The following is a 23,787-nucleotide window of genomic DNA, read 5'->3' on the forward strand; positions in this document are numbered from 1 at the left end:
GGCCAACCACTCCACCTTGCTCCCAATACAGACTATATATAAACAAACGCTAACATTTTTGATAAGAAACCACGTCATTTTCATCATTGTAAGATTTTATCCAAATATAAATTGTTGAGTTGGGAAAACTTTGTTAAGTTTTCAAATGGCTGTTTAGCTTATAAAATTCTTAATGGCCTGGCCCCACCACCTCTTAGTGAGTTTCTGAGTTTAAGATCGGAAAACAGTCGTCTCACTAGAGGTACTTTTAGAAGGGACTGTGTTATTAATTTCAGGAAAACTGCTTTTAGTCAGTCTGCCTTCTCTATTAAAGCCTCTAAAGAATGGAATGACATCCCAACGTCAGTTAGAGAATTAAATAGTTATAATGGATTTCGTTCTTCTTTTAAAACTTGGCTTTTTAGCATGCAAATATGTCAACATTGATTGATTTTTTTTATTTTATTTTTTCTCTCTGTTGATTTTGGAAATTGTAGGGTTTGTTGTATTCTGTTATATTTTGTTATGTTTTGATTAAATTGTTGTTTTTACATTGTATTTTTAGGTTGCCTATTGTACATCTGGCCTAGGACTGCAGATGAAAACTAGCCTTTTGGCTAACTCTGGCATATTTTGACTTGTCATGTTAATATGCATTGTCCTTGTAATAAACTAAACTGAAACTGTTATAAGTAACTTGGCAACTGCAAATCAACTTATTCTCCTAACCCTAACACCAACCCCTAACCTAACAGTCTACTGACAGTCTACTAATACTCTAATGTGAGTTAGTTGACGTAGTTGAAAAGTTACTTATAGAATGTCTAAAGTGTCTAGAGTGTAACCAATTAGCAAAATTACGATGAAATTTTAATTGCAAAAAAAGTCTTGTCAATAGTGTATGATGAACGATGTATGAAGCACAGCTCAAACAGAAGTTCATTTGAACCAGCTGAGAAATCTTTCGCCCTCACATGAAATTCCCATTCACTGGGATTCCTGTGGGATTCCATTGGGATTCACTGGGATCCAATGGGATTCCACTGAAACGGCTGGATATGTAAAATAACTATATGACTATAGGATGCTCGTTTTGGCCAATTACTCCTTGAATAAAAATAAATAAGAGAGCAGGGGAGCATGTGGTTGCATCGGGATACACACCGCACGCATTCCCAGTTTCCCTGCAGACTGGCCAACACCCTCTTCATCTCCTGTACGGCTTCTCAAAAAGGGTTGAATAAATCAAAGGATCTCATTGTGAACGCGCTGACGCACTGCAGCCATTAGTGAGGAAGGAAAGTCAATTGTGTTTCCAACACCAGATTGAGAGACTCTGCTTCATTCAAACGGCTCTTCTGCATCAACTTTATGGCCTATAATTCACAAGAGACTCTCACATTCAGTCCATTGAAACGTTTATTGGATATCTAAAGTTATCATCATTATTTTGAAATAGAGATATTATGTAACGTGGATAATACTGTAACCTCATCAAGTAAATAATGTGATGCATCCTGACAGCAGGCACATGGATATGGATGCTGAAACAGCAGTGTGTGTGTGTGTTCGGCAGGGTGGAGAGCAGTAATTAGCCCGTGTTAATACTTTGTTCTGTCTTGTCGTGGCGTCCTCGCCTGTCGCCTGGGTAGCGGAACCATGGAAACCTCAGATAAAGGACAGCGGGCTCTTTTTCGATGGTCAGCCAGCAGCACTAACTCTATGCACATCTCTATGAGAACACATGTGACCCTGGATCACAAAACCAGTCACAGGGGTCAATTTTCTGAAATTGAGATTTATGCATTATCTGAGAGTTGTGTTCAAACACGCCCTGCACACCACACATACTTAAGTGTTAAATTTGAAAAATACTGTTCGATAGAACTGCTTTGTTACCACAGTATCTGCGTGCTTCCTCGGCGATGAAGTTCCACATTTGCGGCTATCCAACACGAAAATGCATGCAGCAAATAAGCCTTTCACAATACTTTCTTCAGATAACTCCAAATTTCTCCCACATAGTGGATTTGATTTTTTATGACGTATTGTCGACAACTTTACAATCTCCACTAGTTATTCTTTTCTTCAACTCCGCAGCATCTATCTCAATGACTGCAAGCAGATCGCGCACGGTTATGATGCATTTTTAAAAGTGAAAGTAGCCTAGGTAAAGTTATAGATTCCTGGGAGGGCGTGGCGCGTCGGCACAAATAAACTGATGTGGATTTTAAATTATTTTATTAACTTGAAATACAGGCATATTTTTGTAGATGTGTTCCTAAAAATATGCATATATTTTTACGTTTGCATGTGATTGTTTTAAACCCGTGTTTAGACCCGTGTTTCCCCCGTGTCCGACCCGACCCGCACCCGTATCCGACACGGTTGGATATTTTTCACCCGTTTGAGCAAAATTTGCGGGTCACCTGTTGGGTACCCGAACCTGTGCAGGACTCTAGTTGGAACACTGATTGAGCGATTACATGAGACATGAATCATTTCAGTAAGAATCATTCTGTATCTTTCAACATACCTTCTGATGTTCATTCATGTTTTTTTCATTGTGTAACTAGTAGTAAAGAGGAAATGATGATCGGTTCACTTGTCATTTGAACTGAGGCGATACAGCGATCTGTAACTCCACATTAAAGAGTGCCAAAACCATATTTATCGCTTGGATTTTGTAGTAAAATTGACAGCACTTAACCTGCTCTGTCTTGTCTGTCAGAATCCTCTTTGCTCTGCAATGTATTTTTCAGAGAAAATTGACATGTGACTTGAGTTTAAGAGCTGGCAGCCCTGCATATGAAGGATTTATTTTTGTAGTTATGTTAAACGTTCTCACACTCTACTGGTTCGCCTTTATTTGCCCTCTGAAGAGTCATGTCTTCTATTAGATTGCATCCGCGAGGGCTGCTAAACATTTGCGCTACAGCGCCCCCACTGGTCAAACCGCATTATTGCAGGCCCTTAAAATAGATAATGTGAGCTCAAACGACTATTTGACAAGAAAAATATTTTGTTGTCGATCATGTCGTTTCAGCCCTACATGAAGACAAGGGTTTGTTACCTTATGTGCAACTGAGTTGTATACACATTTCAGTTATTTGAGTGTAATTAAGAAAACTATCAAACTATCAAACTATCTGTATCAGCAGATATCATTCTGAATAATCGGCTATCGTTATCGGCAAAGATTTGGTTGGATCATGAGATCCAAGTAGGTGGGAAACAAAATTGTTTTGCCCTTCATTAATTCATCCCACTGACAAGTGTCTGCAGAATCACTGGGCAAACACACATGAAAGTGGACACCTGGAGCACACAACTATGGATGGATGGATGGGCTTGGAAATGTAAGGGTTGATTAAACAGATTCTGAAAAACGATGCTAGCTGTTCTACAAGCTCAACGTTCTCAGCTAAAATTAGCTGAAGATCAAGGGAACTTAACCGTCAAAGAATAGAAATCAATACAGTCTCACAGACTTCCAACTAAGCGCTATGAAAAAGGCCCTCATAAATCTGCACAGCTCATATCAGAGAGCTTCCTGAGCGTGATGTAAGCAAGCTGTCCAAACACTGCCCGCGTGTGCCAGTGCAGTGAGGCAGCTGTGAGTGTGTGAATGAGTGGGCAGAAAACAGGCCAGCGGCACCTGCTGAGGGCATTAGAGTCCAGATCAGAATCTGTGCAGTGCTGGAGTGTTAACAGGTGTCTGATCACAACACAGCTCACAAGCTCAATCATGATTCACACATATGCTGAGTGTGTGCGTGTCAATGAAAACGGCCAATTAAGACATTTCATAACTGTAAGAAGACCATCTTGTAATATTTAGTTGAGCAGAAAGCTCAGAAATACAAAGAGAATGGCAACCTTTATTTTCAAATAATTAATTATTTTAATTAAATGATTAAATATTCAATTCTAACAAATTACTTAAATATTAATAATATAAAAAGAAAATGTGTGTGTGTGTGTGTGTGTGTCAAGGAAAAAGGGATAGAGTAAGACATTTCACAACTGTAATAATGCCATCTTGTAATACCTGGATGGATGGATGGATGACTAGACAGTAAAACACACAATGTATTATGCGATCAGGTGTTAAGCAAATGGCAAATGTTGTACTGATAAGGTTACTATGTTCTTTTAGTGGAGTATCAGCTGACAGTAACCATGTATAATCTGTGAGATCTTGAGTGAATCCTGGAGGCTTTATTTTCAGTAACTTGAGGAATGATTTTCCTACTGCAGTGTGTGAGAATGTGTGTGTGTGTGTGTCATGCTGTTAAGGAAGCAGGTCTGACTGTGATGCCATCTGTGCCAGCGCCACCATGTCTTCCTGACATATAAACTCAGCAACACAATATGCACACTATACACATTGTAGATGTGTAGAGTAGAGCTGTGTTAATAGCACATATCTCAACACAATCAGAATCACAACACAATCAGAATTACTATTGCCACAGTAGAAGAAGTCATAAAAGTAACTAACTTGTGTTAGGCTAACTTGTTTTTTCGTTTTTGTTTTAAAAATAGAAAAAAAAAAGTTATATTTTTGCAAACATAAAGGCCCTTTCACAACAAGTGAAATGAATAAGCCTCAGGCTGAAGGAAATGCAAATTCTGTACAGTAGAGAGCGCAGTTCAAACAAGCCTTTCAGCTGTGCTGCTATCACAGAAGAATAGGATGTAGGAGGAGAAAGTGCATCACTCTTACTTCAGCAATGAAAACAAAAATAAAAAACAGTGTCATATTTGCTTATTAGTATGTTTGAATTTGGATCATTGAATGTCAGCGGCAATGGACAATGGTTAATAAAGTGAGATTAAATATGTACATTTGCATAATATTCTGAGTTTCATTTCACTGTTTTTATTCATTCTGGGGAATACTGAATCTGTATTTGTGCAAGTGAGATGAGTGAATGCATATTCACATTTAGTCTAGAACTACAATATCCATCATGTTCACACAGCGCAGACAACACATCTTCATTTTACTCCTGATTTCTCTCAACATGAGGACAGCCAGGAGAGCTGTCAGTCAATAAAGGTGAAAACAAAGTAACTTGAGTTACTTATTTGAAAAAGTAAGTCAGATATTTTGTTGTAAATTTAAAAGGTATGCATTACTTTACTAGTTACTTGAAAAAAGTAATTGATTACATAACTTTATTCATTTAATTAAATGCATTCATTTGTGTGTGTGTGTATGTATGATTTTTTATTCTCACCAAGGCTGGAGCTATTTGAACAGAAATACAAGAAAAACAGTAATATTGTTAAATATAACATCAATTTAATTTAAAATAAATGTTTTCTGATCAAAACTGAATTTTCAGCATCATTACTCCAGTCTTCGGCATCACATGATCCATCAGAAATCATTCTAATATGCTGTTCTGCAGCTCAAGAAACATTTCTTATTATTATCAATGTTGAGAACAGTTGTGCTGCTTCATATCTTTTTGTGGAAACGGAAAAAAATCTGAATTTCTCTTTTTATGTTTAATGCAATTACTTAAACTTTTGAACAGAACTTTTGAACAGAAGTGTATTTATATATAAAGTTTCTAGCATACTTATTTTTGCTGTCTTATTTTATACTTATTTTTTCAATTTGTTCTTTCTTGTCCATTTGAACCAATCATTATTTTTTCTTTTATTAAATATATTTAATGCTGATCACGATTCAGGTCATCAGAGGTGCTCCAAACATGTTCAGCGGCCACACCCCCTTTATGCATATTAATAAGGGCTCCCCTTTCATGTGCCATATTCCCACCCAACAACACAGAGCAGCTGCGCTGATGTCATGGGAATAACTCCTGCTCTCATAAAAACACTAATCATCCAAGAATAGTTTTCGCTTCTGTGTGGCAAAGACAAAAAAAAAAAAAAAATTATATTTCTTTAATGTCTCACTGCAGTCTTTTCTGAACCTCTTCACGCTAGATATTTAAGTGAATTTAAGCTGAATATTAGATTTGAGCTAAACAGGCCGAATAGTTTAGAGTCAATAAACATGCAAACAATAAGAGCAAATATTGACGCAAAAAAAAACGCTTTGAGGGAGAAAAATCTGGGCATATATCCTACACTGCCAGCCCAAAGTGCCATGCATAATTACTACAAGTCAAGCTCCGCCCCCTGCGATGCTTGAGGGCCGGGATGGGTTTCCATAGCGTTGTTATGGGAGGAGGGCAGACGCCTTACTGTAGCGATGTAAGAGAGAAAGAGGATACTCAAGGGAAGAGAGGCTAGACAGACAGAAAATAGCTGAGCTCTGAAGGGGGATTTGCCCAGCTGGCTGTTGTCTGTGAGGTTTAATGAAAGGACTGTGTGATATTTATGCACGTCTCTGAAGCTGGTCTATGACTCCTACACCCGCTCAACAATGGCCCTCGTGGATTCGCCTGCGGTGCTTTTGATGCAGCCGTCTGCTTTTCATCACCCAAACAAAACACTCACAAACTCTGATAAAGGAGTAGTTTACCAAAAAAAAAAAAAAAGACATTTACTCAAGCTCCAAGTTTGTGCACTATGTTCTAGTGGTCGACCGATATTGATTTTTTTTGATGGCGATGCCGAGATCTTAGCTTGTGTTCACACTTGTAGTTCGGTTCTCTTGGATGTTTTGGTCCAAGAAAATGATACATTTAGGGTGTGTTCAGCTGTTCACACTTGGCATGTTTGGTTGGATTAAAATGAACCCTGGTGCGATTGCTCTGTTAGTGCGGTTCATTTGAATAAGTGTGAACGCTGACATCTGAACACTGGTGCGCAATATACAAGCGGACAGAGATGCTGAAAAGATGAGTCTCGGTCACCTTCCAAACGAACTCTAGTGCGGTTCGAATGAAATATAAACGCAACACGGACCAAAAAGCTTTTGTAAACGAACCCAAAACAGGATATGATGTCACAAGATACGACCCTAAAAAGGACAGAATGCTCAAGCATACCAGTTTTTTCTCATCACAGTTCAGTACAGGCATCAAAACCGCATGTCCTCACTGTGATCTTCGTTTGTTTGTGTGACGGAGCGATTCCTGCCACTGTTTTGACTCCTTTACACATTTTATAAGCTCTTCCCGAGTTCTCAGCTGGTCAGAATACCATCATATGTAGCTCCGCACACACAGCGAGCGCATTTAACCCAGAACACAGCATTGTTTTGGATGTTTGGTAAGTTCTAGCAAAATATTCATAATAAAAGCTGACCAATCAGGTTGTGAACATATCCCTATGCCTTTAGGTTTGGTATTTTCAAGTTAAAATGCCAATGTGAGCGCTAAGCGGACCAGGACTAAATGGGTTTTTTTTTGGTCTGGAACAACTGAACCGAACTACAACTGTGAACCCTCTTAGTCCTGGATCGCATAGCGTTCACACTGTCACTTTTAACACTGAGCCTAAAGGCACACACACACAAAAAGGGTTTTATGCCGTATATTTTGCGATGAAACTTACCGAACATCCAAAACGATGCTGTGTACTGGGCTAAACACACTCGTTGTACATCTGTATATGATGGTTGAGAACTCATGAAGAGTTTAGATGTGTAAAAAGTCAAAACAGTGGCAGGAACCTTATACTTATACTTTAGATGGCAACTTCTTGATTATGTAATCCTTATAGTTTTTTTTTTTTTACAAATAAAGAAATTGTTTAAAACCAACAAGGCACTCAGTAATCTGGTAAGTTTGTGCGCACTGAGATACATTTTTTTTTTTAAATAAAGAGAAGGTGACACTTACTTTACATACATGACACTTATTTTACATAGGCTACAGCACACAGAGAAAATGACATGAATATTACAGTGAGCAACTGAATATACTGTAGCACAAGATACTTTGAAATCAAGGGTTTAAAGTTTGTCATCTTGCGTTTCCACGTAATTTCCTATTTCCACGGACCGACCATCACACACTGAATACGCTCGTTTTATGCAGTCTATAAATGCACACTTCAGAAGATCTCACAGCTGGATTCAATTAAGTCTGCAAGGTTTGTGAAATTAAATGTTTATTAGATATTCAAAGACTCTTAAGTGATATAAATAAGTGTTTGCTGAACGCTGACGGTAGATGAGTACATATTATAGTGATTGCCAACCTAATGCTTATTAATAATAAAAAAGCAGACACTATACTTTTCAGTATACAGTTTACTCTTTGTTTAGAAGTTCTGACCAATAAAAGTATTAGACAGAACTGTTAAACAGAGAGGGTAAACTAATGAACCGTCGTTCTCACGGCCGTCAAAATAAAAGTCTGGTGCGCCGTCAAAATCACATCTTCCAAACAGTTCAGCGTTGAGATTTGTAGCCAATCACAGACATATATGTTAAGCACGCATATCAGCCAAACATTTAAACTTATCGGTCATGTCGATGATTGAAAAATGTCAAATATCGGGCGATATATCGGTCTTGACGATATATATCGGTCGACCACTAACACAATGGCTTAGTGTGAAGAACGGCTCATTATTTTTATCATACATGTTTGAGTAATAAACATTTTCCATTTTTATTTTTCAACTATCCCTTTAACTACTAAATTGTACAGACCAGTGCAAACAAATATGTCTAATGTTTACAGTGCAGATCATAAGAGCTGTCGCTGAACACGTTCCTCCTCCACTAAGCTCACGGTCATTTGGCTTCACAAAACCAAGAGAGAGGTTTGAGAGGATTTATTTGGTTATAGCACATTGGTCTTTTGAAGTAGATACCATTAGCATAATGATTATGCATACAAACAGCCTGATTCTGATTCAATTCTGATTCATTTAGCCCTCAGTGCTGGGCCTTTTGCCCAAAGAAATAAATGAGTCTCTGCTCTCCTGAGAGGAGAAAACATAATAAAAAGACACTAAAAAGACACAGTGGTTGATGTGCTGAAATACACAGACGATTCCAACTCAGAAATATATTTTAATAAGTGTGTGTAAAAATAGTTGTTACATTAATGCACCTAGTTTGCATATCAACAACATCACTAATGAGCTATATTAATGAACTGTATTACTTGTGAAATATTGTAATTATTATTAACACATTTCATGTTGGTCTAAATTAAATTATGTTTTTGAAGTGTCTTCTGCTCACCAAGGCTGATTATTTGACCAAAAAACATAATATTGTGAAATATTACTACAATTTAAAATGACTATTTTCTATTCTAATTTTTTTTTTTTTTATGTGATGATAAAGCTGTCATTTCAGCATCATTACTCCAGTCTTCAGTGTCACATGATCCTTCAGAAATCATTCTAATATGATGATTTGCTGCTAAAATGGTTTTTGCTGCTTAATATTTTTGTGGAAAATTTTTTTCAGGATTTTTTGATGAATAGAAAGTTCAAAAGAACAGCATTTCTTTGCAATATATATTTTTGTAAGAACGAAAGTCTTCACTTTCACATTTGATCTTTTGATGCTAAAGAAAAGCATTAGTTTCTTTAAAAAAAGGAAGAAAAAAACATACTGACCCAAAACCTTTGAACGGTAGCATATTTACGTTTTATGTTAAATCATTTAATGCAATCTTTAAGCATGGTAAAATCACAACTACACTTTTGTGGATTATTGTTTCATTTTCCTTTCTAAATGGCATGCTGTATTTATAGCACATCTTTTCCAACAAAACAGTGCTGCCGCTTTCTGATAAGTGATAACTGATATTATTAGAGTGTCTGTTCCGACCGCAAGGTTTCCCACAAAAGATCAAACACTCCATCTCAAATTTCAAATGTACGATTATGTGTTAGTACGTCAAAAGTCAAACTCCTGAAGCTTAGTCTGAAGGCCTTGTGAAAAATATATCCACGTGTACAGACTGATGCTGAAAGAACACATTCACTGATCTTCCCACGACTGCTTTACAGGAGGATCTCACAAAACCCATCCAGTGAAAATGCAGTGCAATGTTCTTTAAGCGTTCTCTAAGGCCAGGGTCTCATTTATAATGTTACAAAAGATTTCTATTTCAAATTCTTTTGAACTTTCTATTCATCCAGGGTTTTTCTCTGTATTGGAAATATTTTGGTGGCCGCCAAAATGAATCTTTGTCATGCCAGAGATTTTTTTGATAATTGAATCTGACGTTCTTCAGTACCGGTACACACTGATAGCAATATAGCAAACATAGTGTTGGAAGCACAACATACACACCAGTTGCTTTAAAACGCTCCTCTGAAAGAACATCAGAGGTTTCTATTCACAACATGTTTATGCAGCGTTGAGCTTTGTAGCCAATCACAGTCGTATCTGTTGAGTGCGTGAACGCAGTGGCCAATCAGATGCGTTTAAGTTAGTCAGATTTAGTTTGGCGCTAATCCTTTCATTATAACCAACAGATATAAATATGATGACAATAAAATATTCGTTGCACAGCGTAGACCGCTTCTGCTTCATTGATTATAACAGGAGATTTGTATATTTAGCATTGTTATTGACAGCTTCAGTCATCATTTCAACACTGTAAAAAGTGAACAGTTGGATCAACTTAAAAAAATTACTTCAATTGGTAACACCTAAAGAAATTAAGTTTTCTCAACTTAAATTATCAGATTTTTCACGATAAAACGTGATAATTTAAGTTGAGAAAACTTAATTTCTTTAGGTGTTACCAATTGAAGTATTTTTTTTTTAGTTGATCCAACTATTCACTTTTTACAGTGAATATATGCGAGCGCACATGAAGCCGCCTATTTGGGCTTCAGCGGTTAAAATGCACATACTTGTGTCAAAATATCCATCTTTGCAAGTATCCTTGTAAACACTGTAATTTATGTCTCAAGTGAAAGTAAACATTTGAGACAGAAAACATATGTGACAGTATATGTGATCCATGCATTCGCTCTTAAAGTGACAGCAGCCTAATAAACCTGCCGTCATCTGTCATTAATGTTAATCAGATGAAAATGAAAGAAAATCTCTCACTGCTCTTCACTGAATCACATTTGTCTCACTTTAATAAGAATACATGTATATTTAATTTACCTCTATAAAGTGTGTTTTATACATTTGATCACTTTAAACGATGTATGTAGCCTAGTATTTCTTATTCCTACTGCTTGAAGTTTCCAGGTAGGTCTATTTCTTTGTTCCATTGTAGTTTGTTGTCCTATTGCTTGTAATTAGTTCATTTGTCCTTATTGTATCACTGGATGTTTACTGGTCTTCAGTAAGCTTAAGAGTTTTCTTTCTTTTTTTTTTTTGTGATATTGAAATTGGTTTTAAGAATTATTTCACACAATTAAGAACACAATTATTATTAAAATTGTGATGATATAATATAACTTTATTGTGCTATGTATCCTTATCGTGAAATAAAATTACTCATATCGTGATCTAAGATTTTGGTCATATCGAGATAAAGAAATAGGGGCATCCACTGTCCTACAAGAGTGGTTTACAAAGAGGTCAGATGGCCATGTGTATGCAGAGAAGTTCAGCCCAGACTGTCTACAGACATACTTAGAAAAGTAGGCAAAGAAATATAACCATAGATGTGGACAGAAACGCTTTTAAAAGAGCTCCAGATGAAACAAAAGGACACTTTTGACACACACACAAAAAAAAAATACACCAGCAAAGAGATACAAAGTGAAGCCATTGGTGGAAGCAGTGCTGGGTGATAAATTTACTATTTATGACATACATTATAGTATTTAATTATTACAACATTAACCTACATCATCATGAATACTGCAATCATTTTAATGTTCTTTTTATTTGGCCATTAAAATTACCAATGATTGCACTCGCTCCTCCTGACACTCATGAATGTGACAAGACAAATATGTTTTATGTCTCAGATTCAGAAACACCCCCCAGTAGCCAAAATGTATATGGATTTGATTCAGTTAAAGAGTGCAAAACATAAATTCATTGATTCAATAAAATCTTTACTTGAAAATGTTCACGACAGTCGCATGTTGTTGGTTATATCATTAAACAGATTTAATACATTACTGTTCAAAGGTTTGAGCTCATTTTGATTTTATTAACTATTAATACTTTTATTTAGCAAAGATGGATTAAATTGATCAAAAGTGGCAGTACAGACATTTATAATTCTATTTATCAAAGAGTCACAAATTAGGCAGCATGATTGTTTTCAATATTGATAGTAAGAAATGTTTCTTGAGCAGCAAATCAGCATATTAGAATGATTTCTGAAGAATCATGTTCAATTTATAATTTTTTTGAACTCTTTTTGTTTTGTTTTTATGAAAGAAGTTTGGAAATGGCTACTGAAAAATTAGCTTTGCCAACACAGAAATGAGTTCACATAGAAAAAAGTCATTTCAAATCGTATAATATTTCACAATATTTATTTTTATTATTTTTAAAAATTGGCGTAGGATTTACTTTGAAACAATTTTTACACAGAAATGGCAAGCAAATTAAACATGATTTTTTTTTTAAACACTCTAATAATCTTTGCTTTATTTACATCTTTGATTATCTTTTCACAGTGGTTTTAATCAAATAAAAGCAGCCTTGGAGAGACTTAAGAGTGTAAAAATAATATTGTAAAAAATCGTACCCAAATTGTTTAACGGTATGTGTATGCAAGTAAATATTGAATTATTACAATATTTACAAATTCAAATACAAAATGGAATTAAATATAATTATCACAGTGTGAAAAACACATACTCATCATTTTTTGCAATATAGATCTTTTATTTACCAAAAACTTTTAAGCAACTTCTGAACAAATTTTAAGATTCTGAATCTCATAAAATTGCTAGCTAAAATATAAAATCAATATATTATTAGCTGTATCACCCAGTCCTGTGGAGGACTTTTGAGTGTTTCACAAAACTTCAAACCCGCACATGAAACGATCTGCAACACAACACACGGACACGGAAAACCAATGCACTTCCTGTATGTCATTTCCTTCAGAGGACAAAAATCACCACAGGACCCTGCCAAACGTCAAACAGGAGTCCGGTCCATTCATGAGTGAGAGAGAAAGTGATTAAGACCGATTAGAGAGCGTTTTTACGGCTGACTCATTTTATGTTGATGCACTTTCATTTCTGCTGAGATTCGTCATCAGCTAAAGCAGTCAGCAGTGTAAGTCAGCAGTCTTTCCACATTCACAACTCATCTCATATTCACGCTCTTATCTAGCTTTGGCACACTTTCCTCCACTATTGCAAACATTCTCTGATCTCTGACTCAAACCTCAGTGGTAAAAATGCTAACAGAATTCTGAATCAGTACTTTAAAATGGTCAATTTTCAATGAACTAGAGATGTTCACTCAGAAACGAACATACATTTATATTGCCTACTAGTTTAAAACATTTTAATTATCTCATCTGTAATACGTCTGGAGAGAAATAGCGCAGACATCGGGCGTCAAGCGTCTGTGTTAAAAGCTCAAATGGAGTATACTTTGAGTTTGAATGGCAATGTGTTCGGCTGTACGCATATGCTAAGAGTTCATGTTGAAACTGTGGTATACTCGGGGCTTAACACTTCACTTGTGTCCGTTCACTTGTCTGTGTCACTGTGCTAATCCAAAGGGATTTTCAAACACTACTAATCTCCAGACCTGTGCTCTGTTACAGCAGAAATTAACACAAATCTCCCTATCATTTCTGGCAGAGCAAATATGAGCCCTGACTGTTGGCTAAAATAAGCCTCGTTTGAGCTCACTCCCCCTCATGTGACATCAGATGATTTAGAGCAGAATCTTCAAATACATTATGTTTGTCATTTCTTCCAGATTTATTTGTGTTGGATTCTTTTCAGTGATTCTGACATCAGTAGCGGTTTAACACACACTCTGAGAAGAAAAGGTTCTTAAATATAAGCTTAAAGGGATAGTTCACTTTGAAATTAAATTTTGGTATGTTTTAGCTTACCTCAAGGGCATCCAAGATGTAGGTGTCTTTTTTTCCGCCGTAGTTTCAATTATGATATTTTTAGGTCAAACCGTTCTTGTCTGACAGTCATATCATGCAGGTCTATGGTCACCCCCTCAAAGAGCATGCACAGAGAAGTCCAAATTAAACAATTCCCCATCGTAAGTACACATTGATGGCCTAAGACATGAAACGAGCGGTTTGTGTGAGAAAACGAACAGTATTTATATCGTTTTTACCTCTTATAACACAGCCACGTCCAAGTGATCTGAGGGCGCGAGCGCATCCTGGTGTGTGTCGTGTGCGTAGACTGGTGCATAGATATATACACTAGATGTCGCCTTGGCTACGGCAGTTCATTGGAACGAATGTCTTTAATGCGACATCTAGTGTATATATACTCTGCACCAGTCTGCGCACACGTCACACAGCAGGATGCGCCCGCGCCCTCAGATCACTTGGACGTGGCTGTGTTATAAGAGGTAAAAACGATATAAATACTGTTCGTTTTCTCACACAAACCGCTCGTTTCGTGTCTTAGGCCATCAATGTGTACTTACGATGGGGAATTGTTTAATTTGGACGATGGGGAATTGTTTTAATTTGGACTCTGTGCATGCTCTTTGAGGGGGTGACCATAGACCTGCATTATATGACTGACAGACGAGAACGGTTTGACCTAAAAACATAAAAATTGAAACTACTGCGGAAAAAAGACACCTACATCTTGGATGCCCTTGAGGTAAGCTAAAACATACCAAAATTAAATTTCAAAGTGAACTATCCCTTTAAAGGGTTCTGTCAGGCGCTTCACATATAGAACCTTTTAAGGGTTCCAGTCATGGGATCATTTTATGGATTTAGTTTTAATTAAATAAAACATTTATGAATTAAACATCATAGAGCTGCACGATTCTGCATACATCGAAAATCACAATTTTGGGGGTTTCAAACAAATATCCCGATTGTCCAACGATTCTGAACAGACAACATACAATAAGTAATTTACTAGAGGTTCTGACAAATGTTAATTGCTGCAGTCTATTTAAAATGTTTATTCTAAATGAATTATTTTTTTTGTTGTTGCTTCACTTGTTTCATTACTGAATGAATCAGTGTTTTTTCAATGAATCTCTTGAATGAATGATTCAATAACAAATACATTTTTAACAGTCACTTATCGCCACCTACTGGTGTAACAATGTAGTTGACAATCTTTATTTGAAGAGTCAAGTTACTTTCAAAAGGTAATTGTATCTATTCTGATCGCTTCTGTAGACATCAGTGTTTATATCCGAAACTATAAACTTTTATCCCAGTACTTCTGTGATATTATGAATTGATATGATTTATAACACAGAAATAATGATGCTCTGTGGTTGAAAAGACTGTTCATACATGATCTATACATGACAACTGCTCTCTCCGACGCAGATTTGAATGTTCAAGTGTGATTTTGTCAAAGGTTTAATAGACTACAGGCGAATCATTGTCGTTTAGGAATAAGATTGCGATCTTTTAACGATTAATCGCGCAGCTTTAAATGGCAGTGAGGTGTAATGCGTGGTTTATACAGTTATACCTATGGTTAGCATGATCCAAATGGAAGACCAAATTTTACCCTATAAAAATGAGATTGTTTAAACAAACTTGCATCTGCATCCCAACTCAAGCTACTGTTACTGTAACAACTCAAGCTACTGTCAAATGTGCATGTTTAAGAGACAAAACTTGTAATATTAATTTGTGAAAAGTGTTTAAAATCACTATTAACTGTCTGGTTTCTACAACTTTCACTCAGGAATGAAAAATATGCCTTTTAACAACATTTATCGTGATAATTATCGCTGTCAACTGATATGAAACAAATATTGAGAGCAGCCCTACTCAGGAGTATGTACTATAGCTAGTGAACAGAGGAGAACTCATGGAGTATGTAGACACTGACTGCTTCAAAAGAACAAGACTAATGAAGAGAAAAATGTGAGAAGGTGAAGCAGGCAGCAAGAGTAATGTTTCACATGGGGGGTGTCTTGTGGAAAGTTTTCTGGATAGACGCTTCGGGGTTTAAAGTCAGCAGTTATAATGTCTGACTTCAAGTCACACATTCGGAGGGGTCACAGCTCTAAACACAAGCCTGAGGCAGTGCACTCGCAAACAAACGCCCTACTGTACTGCACTCTCAATCATGCCAGAGTCACATTGCATTGCAGGACTGGGGTCTCAACAGAATAGATGTTGTAGGGAATCATATGAATGAGTGCGGAAACATGTGGAAAAGTGTAAGCCAGGGACGCTTAAATTGTGTAGCTCATGAACCATTCAGGGTGATCAGGGGCCAATGAATTAAATGACCTGTATTAGTAACGATACTTTCATTTCCACATCTAACAACCTCGGCAAAATAACTCATTCATCAAAACGGTCTCAAGTCTACAAAAGGACTTTCATTTCCCAGAAGTAGTCAATAGGTGCTTTCACACATATAACTTTTGTAAAGTTAATTTAAATTGAACTTCTGTAGATTTAATGCAATTTTATTTATGTAGAGGCCTTGTGCGAACAGAACCTGACGTAGAAATGCCAACGAGTCAGCTGTTGAAAAAAAAAAAAAGAGATGTTTCTTTCCTGAATTTTAATTGAGGACACAAACAGGATTCAGAATTGCAAATCAAATTTGTATTAAATTTAAAATTAATATGAAATTCGTTTCAACTTTCAGGATTAAGTTTGCGTTAGCTTTAAAGCTACACTGCGTAGGATTTTCTCCCATCTAGCGGTGAAATTGTTTATGAACATTACTTTCTAGCCCCTCCCATTCGGAGGGCGTTTTAACTCCTACGGTGGCCGTATTATTTCAAATCTGCCGGCAGTCGCGAGTAATCTCCCCCTCGCATTCGAATTTCCAGGTATGTCCCTCTTCGGCTAATGTATTTTCAAGATGGAGGAGCAACATGGCTGCCGCCATTCAAGCGACTCGCTCTTATGTATTCTAAATGGCAGATTCTACGCTTACGAGAATACTTGATTAGTTGGTAGAAGTAATTACACATTAATGAGCACATATGATTTTGAAAGAACAAAGTGTTTTTTGCTAAGAATCAACTTAACAATTACACAGTGTAGCTTTAAAGAGAGACAGACAGATAAACGGACAAACTGATCTGTTTGAAATATGCCATATAAATTTGTATTTTACAACACTTCATTTCCCAGAATGCTAGAGATGCACCGGTCGACCATGTTTGTGTCTCTATTCCGGACATGCACACAAACTGCATTGCAGTCATTTCCCAAAATGTAATTTGTGTGAAAATCACAACTTTGTCATATAAAATCTACCAATTAAAGGTGTTCACTAGAACTAGAACATTCCTATTATACATGTTTGATGATATCATAGAAAGTGTCTTTGTATAGTTTTGTTGCATCACACATCACGCTTGAATTCTGTGTAGATAGAAGAGGCAGCAACTACTTTTTTGTTTTTAATCAGATAAAAATTCTGAATTGACATGCTGGGACATTTCTAACCGTATAGGGGCCTGGATTTGGCACACAGGCCGGACTTCCAGTATCCCTGGAGTAAACTGTAATCTTACAGTTAAGAACATAAATCAAACTGGAACTGTCTGGAACTCTGACTATTTTATGGTTCCATTCAAAATTCAAACAATATCAAGACTAACAAAGAAACAAACTAGCAGACCATATGGCAAACAACACATAATCCTGTTAGCTCTTAAGACGCGTGCCGTAGTTTCTCGCTCTGCACACTCCCCAGTGCTGGCTATTCTTTAAGAAGAAATATGCAATGGTTCAGGCCTCACCGACTGTCTGTTGCACAAAAACATGGTAGAACCACCCTCAAAATTGCAAGGTCTAATCTGATGGCAAGCTGCAACTCAATTTTAGGGACAAGTTTTAATCGGTCCATTGGGAAACAATACTGCATTATCAAGGTACCAGGCAGCTACAAAAAGAACCCCAGAGAAAGGATTTGCCCAAAATGTTCATTTTCAGTTTTCAGTTCAGTTTTGTTTAAAGCCATTTCTTTCAAGAAAAAGGAATATCCTGTATTATCACACTGAATTATATACCAATAACAGAATTTGCTAAAATCAAAATTTGCCTATTTGTACTATTAAGACATCCTGTAAGTGTCATGACTTTAAACGTCCTCCTCATTACAAACATAGCAAGCTCAAAAAACAGCTCGTTTTGACATTAGGTGACTATGATGTCACACAGGCAAATACATTTGAATATGACTGCCTCGCCTCCAGAGCAAGACATCGACGAACAGTAATACATCATCACACCGTAAGCCCCGCCCATTGGCGTTCAGTTAACGGCTGACACTTTCCTACACTGGGTTTGAGCGAGTTGTCAAATGCAAACAGAAGCCATTATAATGACTGGCGCTGTCTACACTGATACAGTATACAGATGTGCATTCAATTTATGACATACTCCACGCGTTTGAGTCTGTAGACAACAGGATAAATGGAAGAGTGAAAGAACATTCGCTTTGTTTAAACATTCTGGATCGTGTCGGAGGATTTTATGTTTGTTCGAAGCATTTTGTTTTGTAAACGAGGCACAGTGTAATGGAGTTTGCAAAGAAACTTTTGTTGAAAGATGAAGCAGGAGCTGTATTAGATCTGACAGCAGCTGGAAGTACTGGAAGTAAACGATTTCATAATGCTTTGTCTTTAAATTACAGTTTTATATGGATAATGTTTTCAAAACACTTACTCGCGTGGAATAGCGAGTGGCCATAAAGTTTCCTATGCAATGACTTTAGCCAATCATAACAGTGGGTGTTTCCTAACAAGCCTTAAAGGAGCCAAGCCTTCAGACAGAGGGTCAGAATGAGCGTAGAAAATAATTTTTCTTTACTAATTATTTCTTTACTTTTTCTAAATTCTTTACTAACATAAGTGAACCTCAAGGAACATATTAAAATAATAAAATCCATATCATGACCCCTTTAAAGCTTCAATATGTATTTTTTCGTCAAGTCGAAGTTAGTCGCGGACATGGAGCTCTCGGCATCTGGAAAACGCCACGCTGATATTGATCCTCGTTTTAGCTCTCCTTTTGTCCTAAAGTCTGCTTGCCATGATCCATAATGTTTGAACAAAACAACAACAGCGTGAGCATGCCGCTAGACGTAATGCAGTTGTCCACGTCTGTCGCCATGGTTATTATGGCAGTACGAGCGGATAGGGCTGAACGATACATCGAAGTTTCATCGTCATCGCGATATGAACTCGCGCGATGAACACATCGCAACAGACAGCCTGACACGATGAATAATGCCTGGTTCAGATTACAAGATTTTTGTGTCTGTTATGATAGTCACGGTGTCAGATTAGGCCACGTTTTTGACTCCTAAAATCTTGTCGTGTTGTGGACAAGAAACATGTCAGAATACACGTTGCTTTCCGACCAGTCATCGCGTGCCGTCACACTCACACATTCACTCGCAAACATTCACTCACTCGCGCTCGCTCACTCACTCGCACACACACACACACACTGTTGCTCGCGCTCGCTCACTCACTCTCGCTCACATACTCAACCCGTCATGGAGGACCGTTAAAAAATTAAACATGCTAGTCTTTCTGTCGTGAAGGACGTAGGTTGTCGCCCACTATGACACACTATACGAGATGAAACGATCGAATCTTGCGTCCCAACGTCCGTTGTCGTTTACGAATCCCCACAACACCCATACATCAAACGGATCGTGCCAAAATCGTGCTAAAATCATGTAATCTGAACCAGGCAGGTAATAAACGTTTGACCTATCACGCAAAGAACCTATTAAAGCACTAAGACATGGGAACAGCATAGCTAACATTCACATTTGAATATTTATCGCAAGTCATATCGTCATCGCAATATTAAACAATCTTATCGCACATCGCAGCTTTTCCTCATATCGTGCAGCCCTACGAGCGGAAACCAGGGATAACGCGGATATTACGTCATTGTATTTACAAATTCTTGGAAACATTTATGATAATGTAAGTACATAATTGAAAGAAATATATGTAAGTGGTTTTTGGATATTTTGATACAAAATATTGTCTTACATATTGTACCTTTAAGGTTTTATGCAAAGATATACAAGCGTGTATATGTGATAACGTTGTAAAATCATTACATTATCATGAAGCAGCTTTTCATGAATGAGAGATTGAAAATAGAGCTGTGACACTGGTTTATTCAGTAGGATAAAGCTGATTCACACAGCAGCTGTCTCCTCTTCCATCACAGGAGACTGGCACAGACTGACCCCGACCGCGGAAAAGAGTATCTTTACCCAACACACACTTCTCATCTCACGGCACACGAGCTAAGCTGCCATGGGTGGGCTAGATATGACGAAATACGGGACTTCCTCAATTTGCAGTGTATCATGGGAGGGTGCGATAAAAGTGTCTGTATGTAAATGCACTTTGGGATGGATAGAATTATTATCCTCAGAACTGTGCTTGAGACAAACGGGGGTTACGCGCAAACTTCTGTATTCTGTAAAAACAGGTCACATTGCTTCCAGTTCAGGTCTTTTGTATGTGCTTCGGTAAATATAGAGCCGTTTTACTCAAGATACCCTCAAAGGAGCGAGCAAAGATGAGCATAACCGATGTCCATCGCATATGCAGATTGATAAAGTTTTTTTTCTTCTTCTCACTAACATTTTTAGACATTTAAATGAAATAAAACGGTAACAATAAAAATAACTAGCTAGATTAGCTGAGTCCATTGATATCGCTTCAGTTCGTTCTGCCATTAACACTTACTACAACAAACGGATGCAATGAGACCTGTTTTCCTGTTTGTTCATGTGACCTTCGGCATAAAACCTATTTAAAAGGGTATAAAGGTGCTGAAATTTGTAATTAGTGGTTAAAGATTTTTTTTTATTTTTTATTATGTTATATAATCACTCGCAAAAAAAGAGCTAAACAGGGATATTACAGTTAACCGAAATGAAACACAAAACTAGGTTTTGTTACTTGTTTTCGATACTTGTTACTGAAATAAAATATAAAAAAGCTTAAACTTATTTTATTTCAGAGTTGCCAAGGCAACATTCATTATTGTCATGTAGTCTAACTTGATATACTAAAATAAAACTGAAATAATAATTTATAAAAACGACAAAATACAAAAGATTTCAAAAAAATAAAATAAACAAATTTATATTAAAACAAATAATATATAATAACAAATATATGGTATATGATAAATATAAAAATAATAACACAACAATAAACAAAAGTTAAACATATACATATATATATTCACTATAGAAATTACCCTTGAGTTTATGAGACTATTATTTTCCATGCCATTTCCAGTCGTTCATGAGTGTTAGTCAAGAATTAAAAAAGAAAAAGAAAAGTTCTTGAGATTGCCCTCACAAAGATCAATTTTTAAGTACAGAAATATTTAACAGCAGATCGATCAAAATGCATAAAGCATTAATAGGCCCTTTATTAAGCCCCTTTATCAAACAAACATTTCATGGCACCAACCTCAGTATACAATATATGTTAGTTATTGATTTTTCATGCTATATAACTATATAAATAATGATCATGTGGATCAGTAACTGGTCCTGGATCAGCTATAACTCATATACATGAGCTCTGCCTGCTGTCACATGACACTCTCATCAGCCTCCATCTCCTTTTAGATGTTAAATTACATTAGAACATTCATGTATCTGGATCCACTCTCCACTTCAACAGATGTCCAGCGCACCGGCTGCATTAACTGCACAGATCAGATCGACTGCCAGATTCAACGAACAACAAACAGCTGTGATCCAAGATACCTCTGATCACGCACAAAAACATTCACCTTTAATCCACAATGTGAATCAAACACTGGAACCATGGTAGGGTACGATGGTTATACCATAGAATCAGATGGTAATACCATGATACAGAATGATTACCATATTCAAGTGCCATGACATTTACATGATTCTGCAAGCACTATGGTATTTTATCAACAAGTGTAACGGACATAGGTCAGTAAGAGCAGTGAGTGTAAACCTCACTCCCCTGGCCTCAAGAGACGCGCTAGCATCTTTAGCATCCTTCTTAGCGTGCCCGCCTCCCACGCCGGAGACCCCGGTTCGAATCCTCCTCGCCACGGGTCAAATAGCACCGGTTACAATTGCATGTCCAAAAATGTAATTATTATAGTATTTTTTGTTAGTGAGTAAAACTAAGTAACTACAAATAATATCTACTATGGAGTACAATGTAAATGTTGAAGAATATGAATAGTATAATTGAGCAATATTATTATTATAGTACATGTCCAATAATATACATTGTGGTAATACCATGTAAATGCTATTGTAAATGAACATGGTTATATTATTTTCTATATCAAATTTTGTATGACAGTGATGGGCAAACCAAGTTTTCAGAGTTTTACTGCCCTAGCTATGCTGTTTTGTTTAAAAAATATGATTAGCATGGTATTTTTTGTAATGTACCAATACGATTAGTGCACTGTAAAAATAATATCAATAAGCTATGACACCATATGTTTTTATATTGCTTTAACTCATCAAAATAAGTTAAGCAAGTTATACAATATTCAACTCATTTTTTAAGTAAGTTGAAATGACTTAAACATCCAAGTTGATTGTACTTAAAAAATGAATGCAGCAACTTTTTCTTTATTTTTATGCAGTGTGGCATCAAAACACTACCGTGCTATTAACATATGATGTGTGATTCTTTAACAATAAAGTAAGGGCGTTACCATCGTACAGTGGGGTAATACCATGGTACTTCTACCTACTGTATGAATGATGGTAGCCTACTGACGGTCAACAGCACCGGTATTTACGTGGTATTTCCCGTAAAGTGTCCCAAAAAAAAGAAGAAAAGAATCGTACTTTTTAAATATAGACCCCTCATGATGTCTCTTCAGTGAGTTGTTATTCTGGCCAACACTGATTATTGTTAACGGTCGTGAATCTCGGCTGTTATCAGTGTGTGGATGATGCTGGATGACACCCACCGTCTATGTTCTCCCTGTCGCTGATGTGCTGGAGGTTGCAGCCCGTGTCCTCTCGGCTCAGCTCCGGTTCGGGCCGGTACGGCTCCAGCCTCGAGTGCGCGTTCCTCCGGAGCTTCGGGCTGGACGACACGCAGCATGATGTGCTGTTCCCCATGAGTCCCGGTGTGTGTGCGGATAAACGAACAGATGATGGGCGGAACAGCTGCGGATGACGGGGTGAAACACGGGCTCTGCGATCTGCGAGATCACTCCCGTGCCAAACGGTCGTGTAAAGACATCAGCGTGTTTCAATCACGACTGTCCTCATTAAATCAACACATAATCCACGCTGGCTGCTCTACGGGGTGTTTATATGTGCGTGTGCGCTGGTATCCGTAGGTTATTCCATTCTCACCCGTCGCAGTTACATTGTATCGTACAGCTGTCAGTGTATCGCCGAGCCCACGATCACACACACACACACACACACACACACAGAGAGAGAGAGAGAGAGAACACACGGAACAGCTTCCGGTTCAGCGTCTGACGTCACTCTGAACGATACATTTTGTATCTGCATGCAAGAGATTTGAATGTGGCCTAAACACGATATATTTTCTCTGGCATATTTGTCTTGTTTTATTGGTTGCATTAAACCACATTAATCTGGTTACACGTTAGTTAATGGATAAAATCTCTTTCTGTTTGAGCACTTTCATCCACATATACACTTAAAACGACAATAACAAACAACATTTTAATGTACAATAATAGATTATATATTAAAAAAAAAGAGCATAATTTGGGGTTTGAGTGAAAAAAACAGCTCAATTTTATTCAGAGAACCAAACTG

The 23,787-nt window shown here is 37.1% G+C and overlaps 1 protein-coding gene across 4 annotated transcripts in view; it reads right to left on the bottom strand.

The window, feature by feature from the left end:
* The window catches only part of ccny (cyclin Y), a 58,943-nt gene extending 35,463 nt beyond the window's left edge, over window positions 1–23,480 (bottom strand). For all 4 annotated transcript variants that reach the window (XM_079863452.1, XM_079863450.1, XM_079863451.1 and 1 more), the window contains exon 1: window positions 22,956–23,480. In XM_079863452.1, the coding sequence (XP_079719578.1) occupies window positions 22,956–23,109 (154 nt within the window). In that variant the 5' untranslated portion in view covers window positions 23,110–23,480. The remainder of the gene's footprint in view (window positions 1–22,955) is intronic.
* Between the last annotated feature and the right edge of the window lie 307 nt (window positions 23,481–23,787).

This window comes from Squalius cephalus (genome assembly GCF_949319135.1).
Source record: "Squalius cephalus genome assembly, chromosome: 25".
NCBI classification, from domain to species: Eukaryota; Metazoa; Chordata; class Actinopteri; order Cypriniformes; family Leuciscidae; genus Squalius; species Squalius cephalus.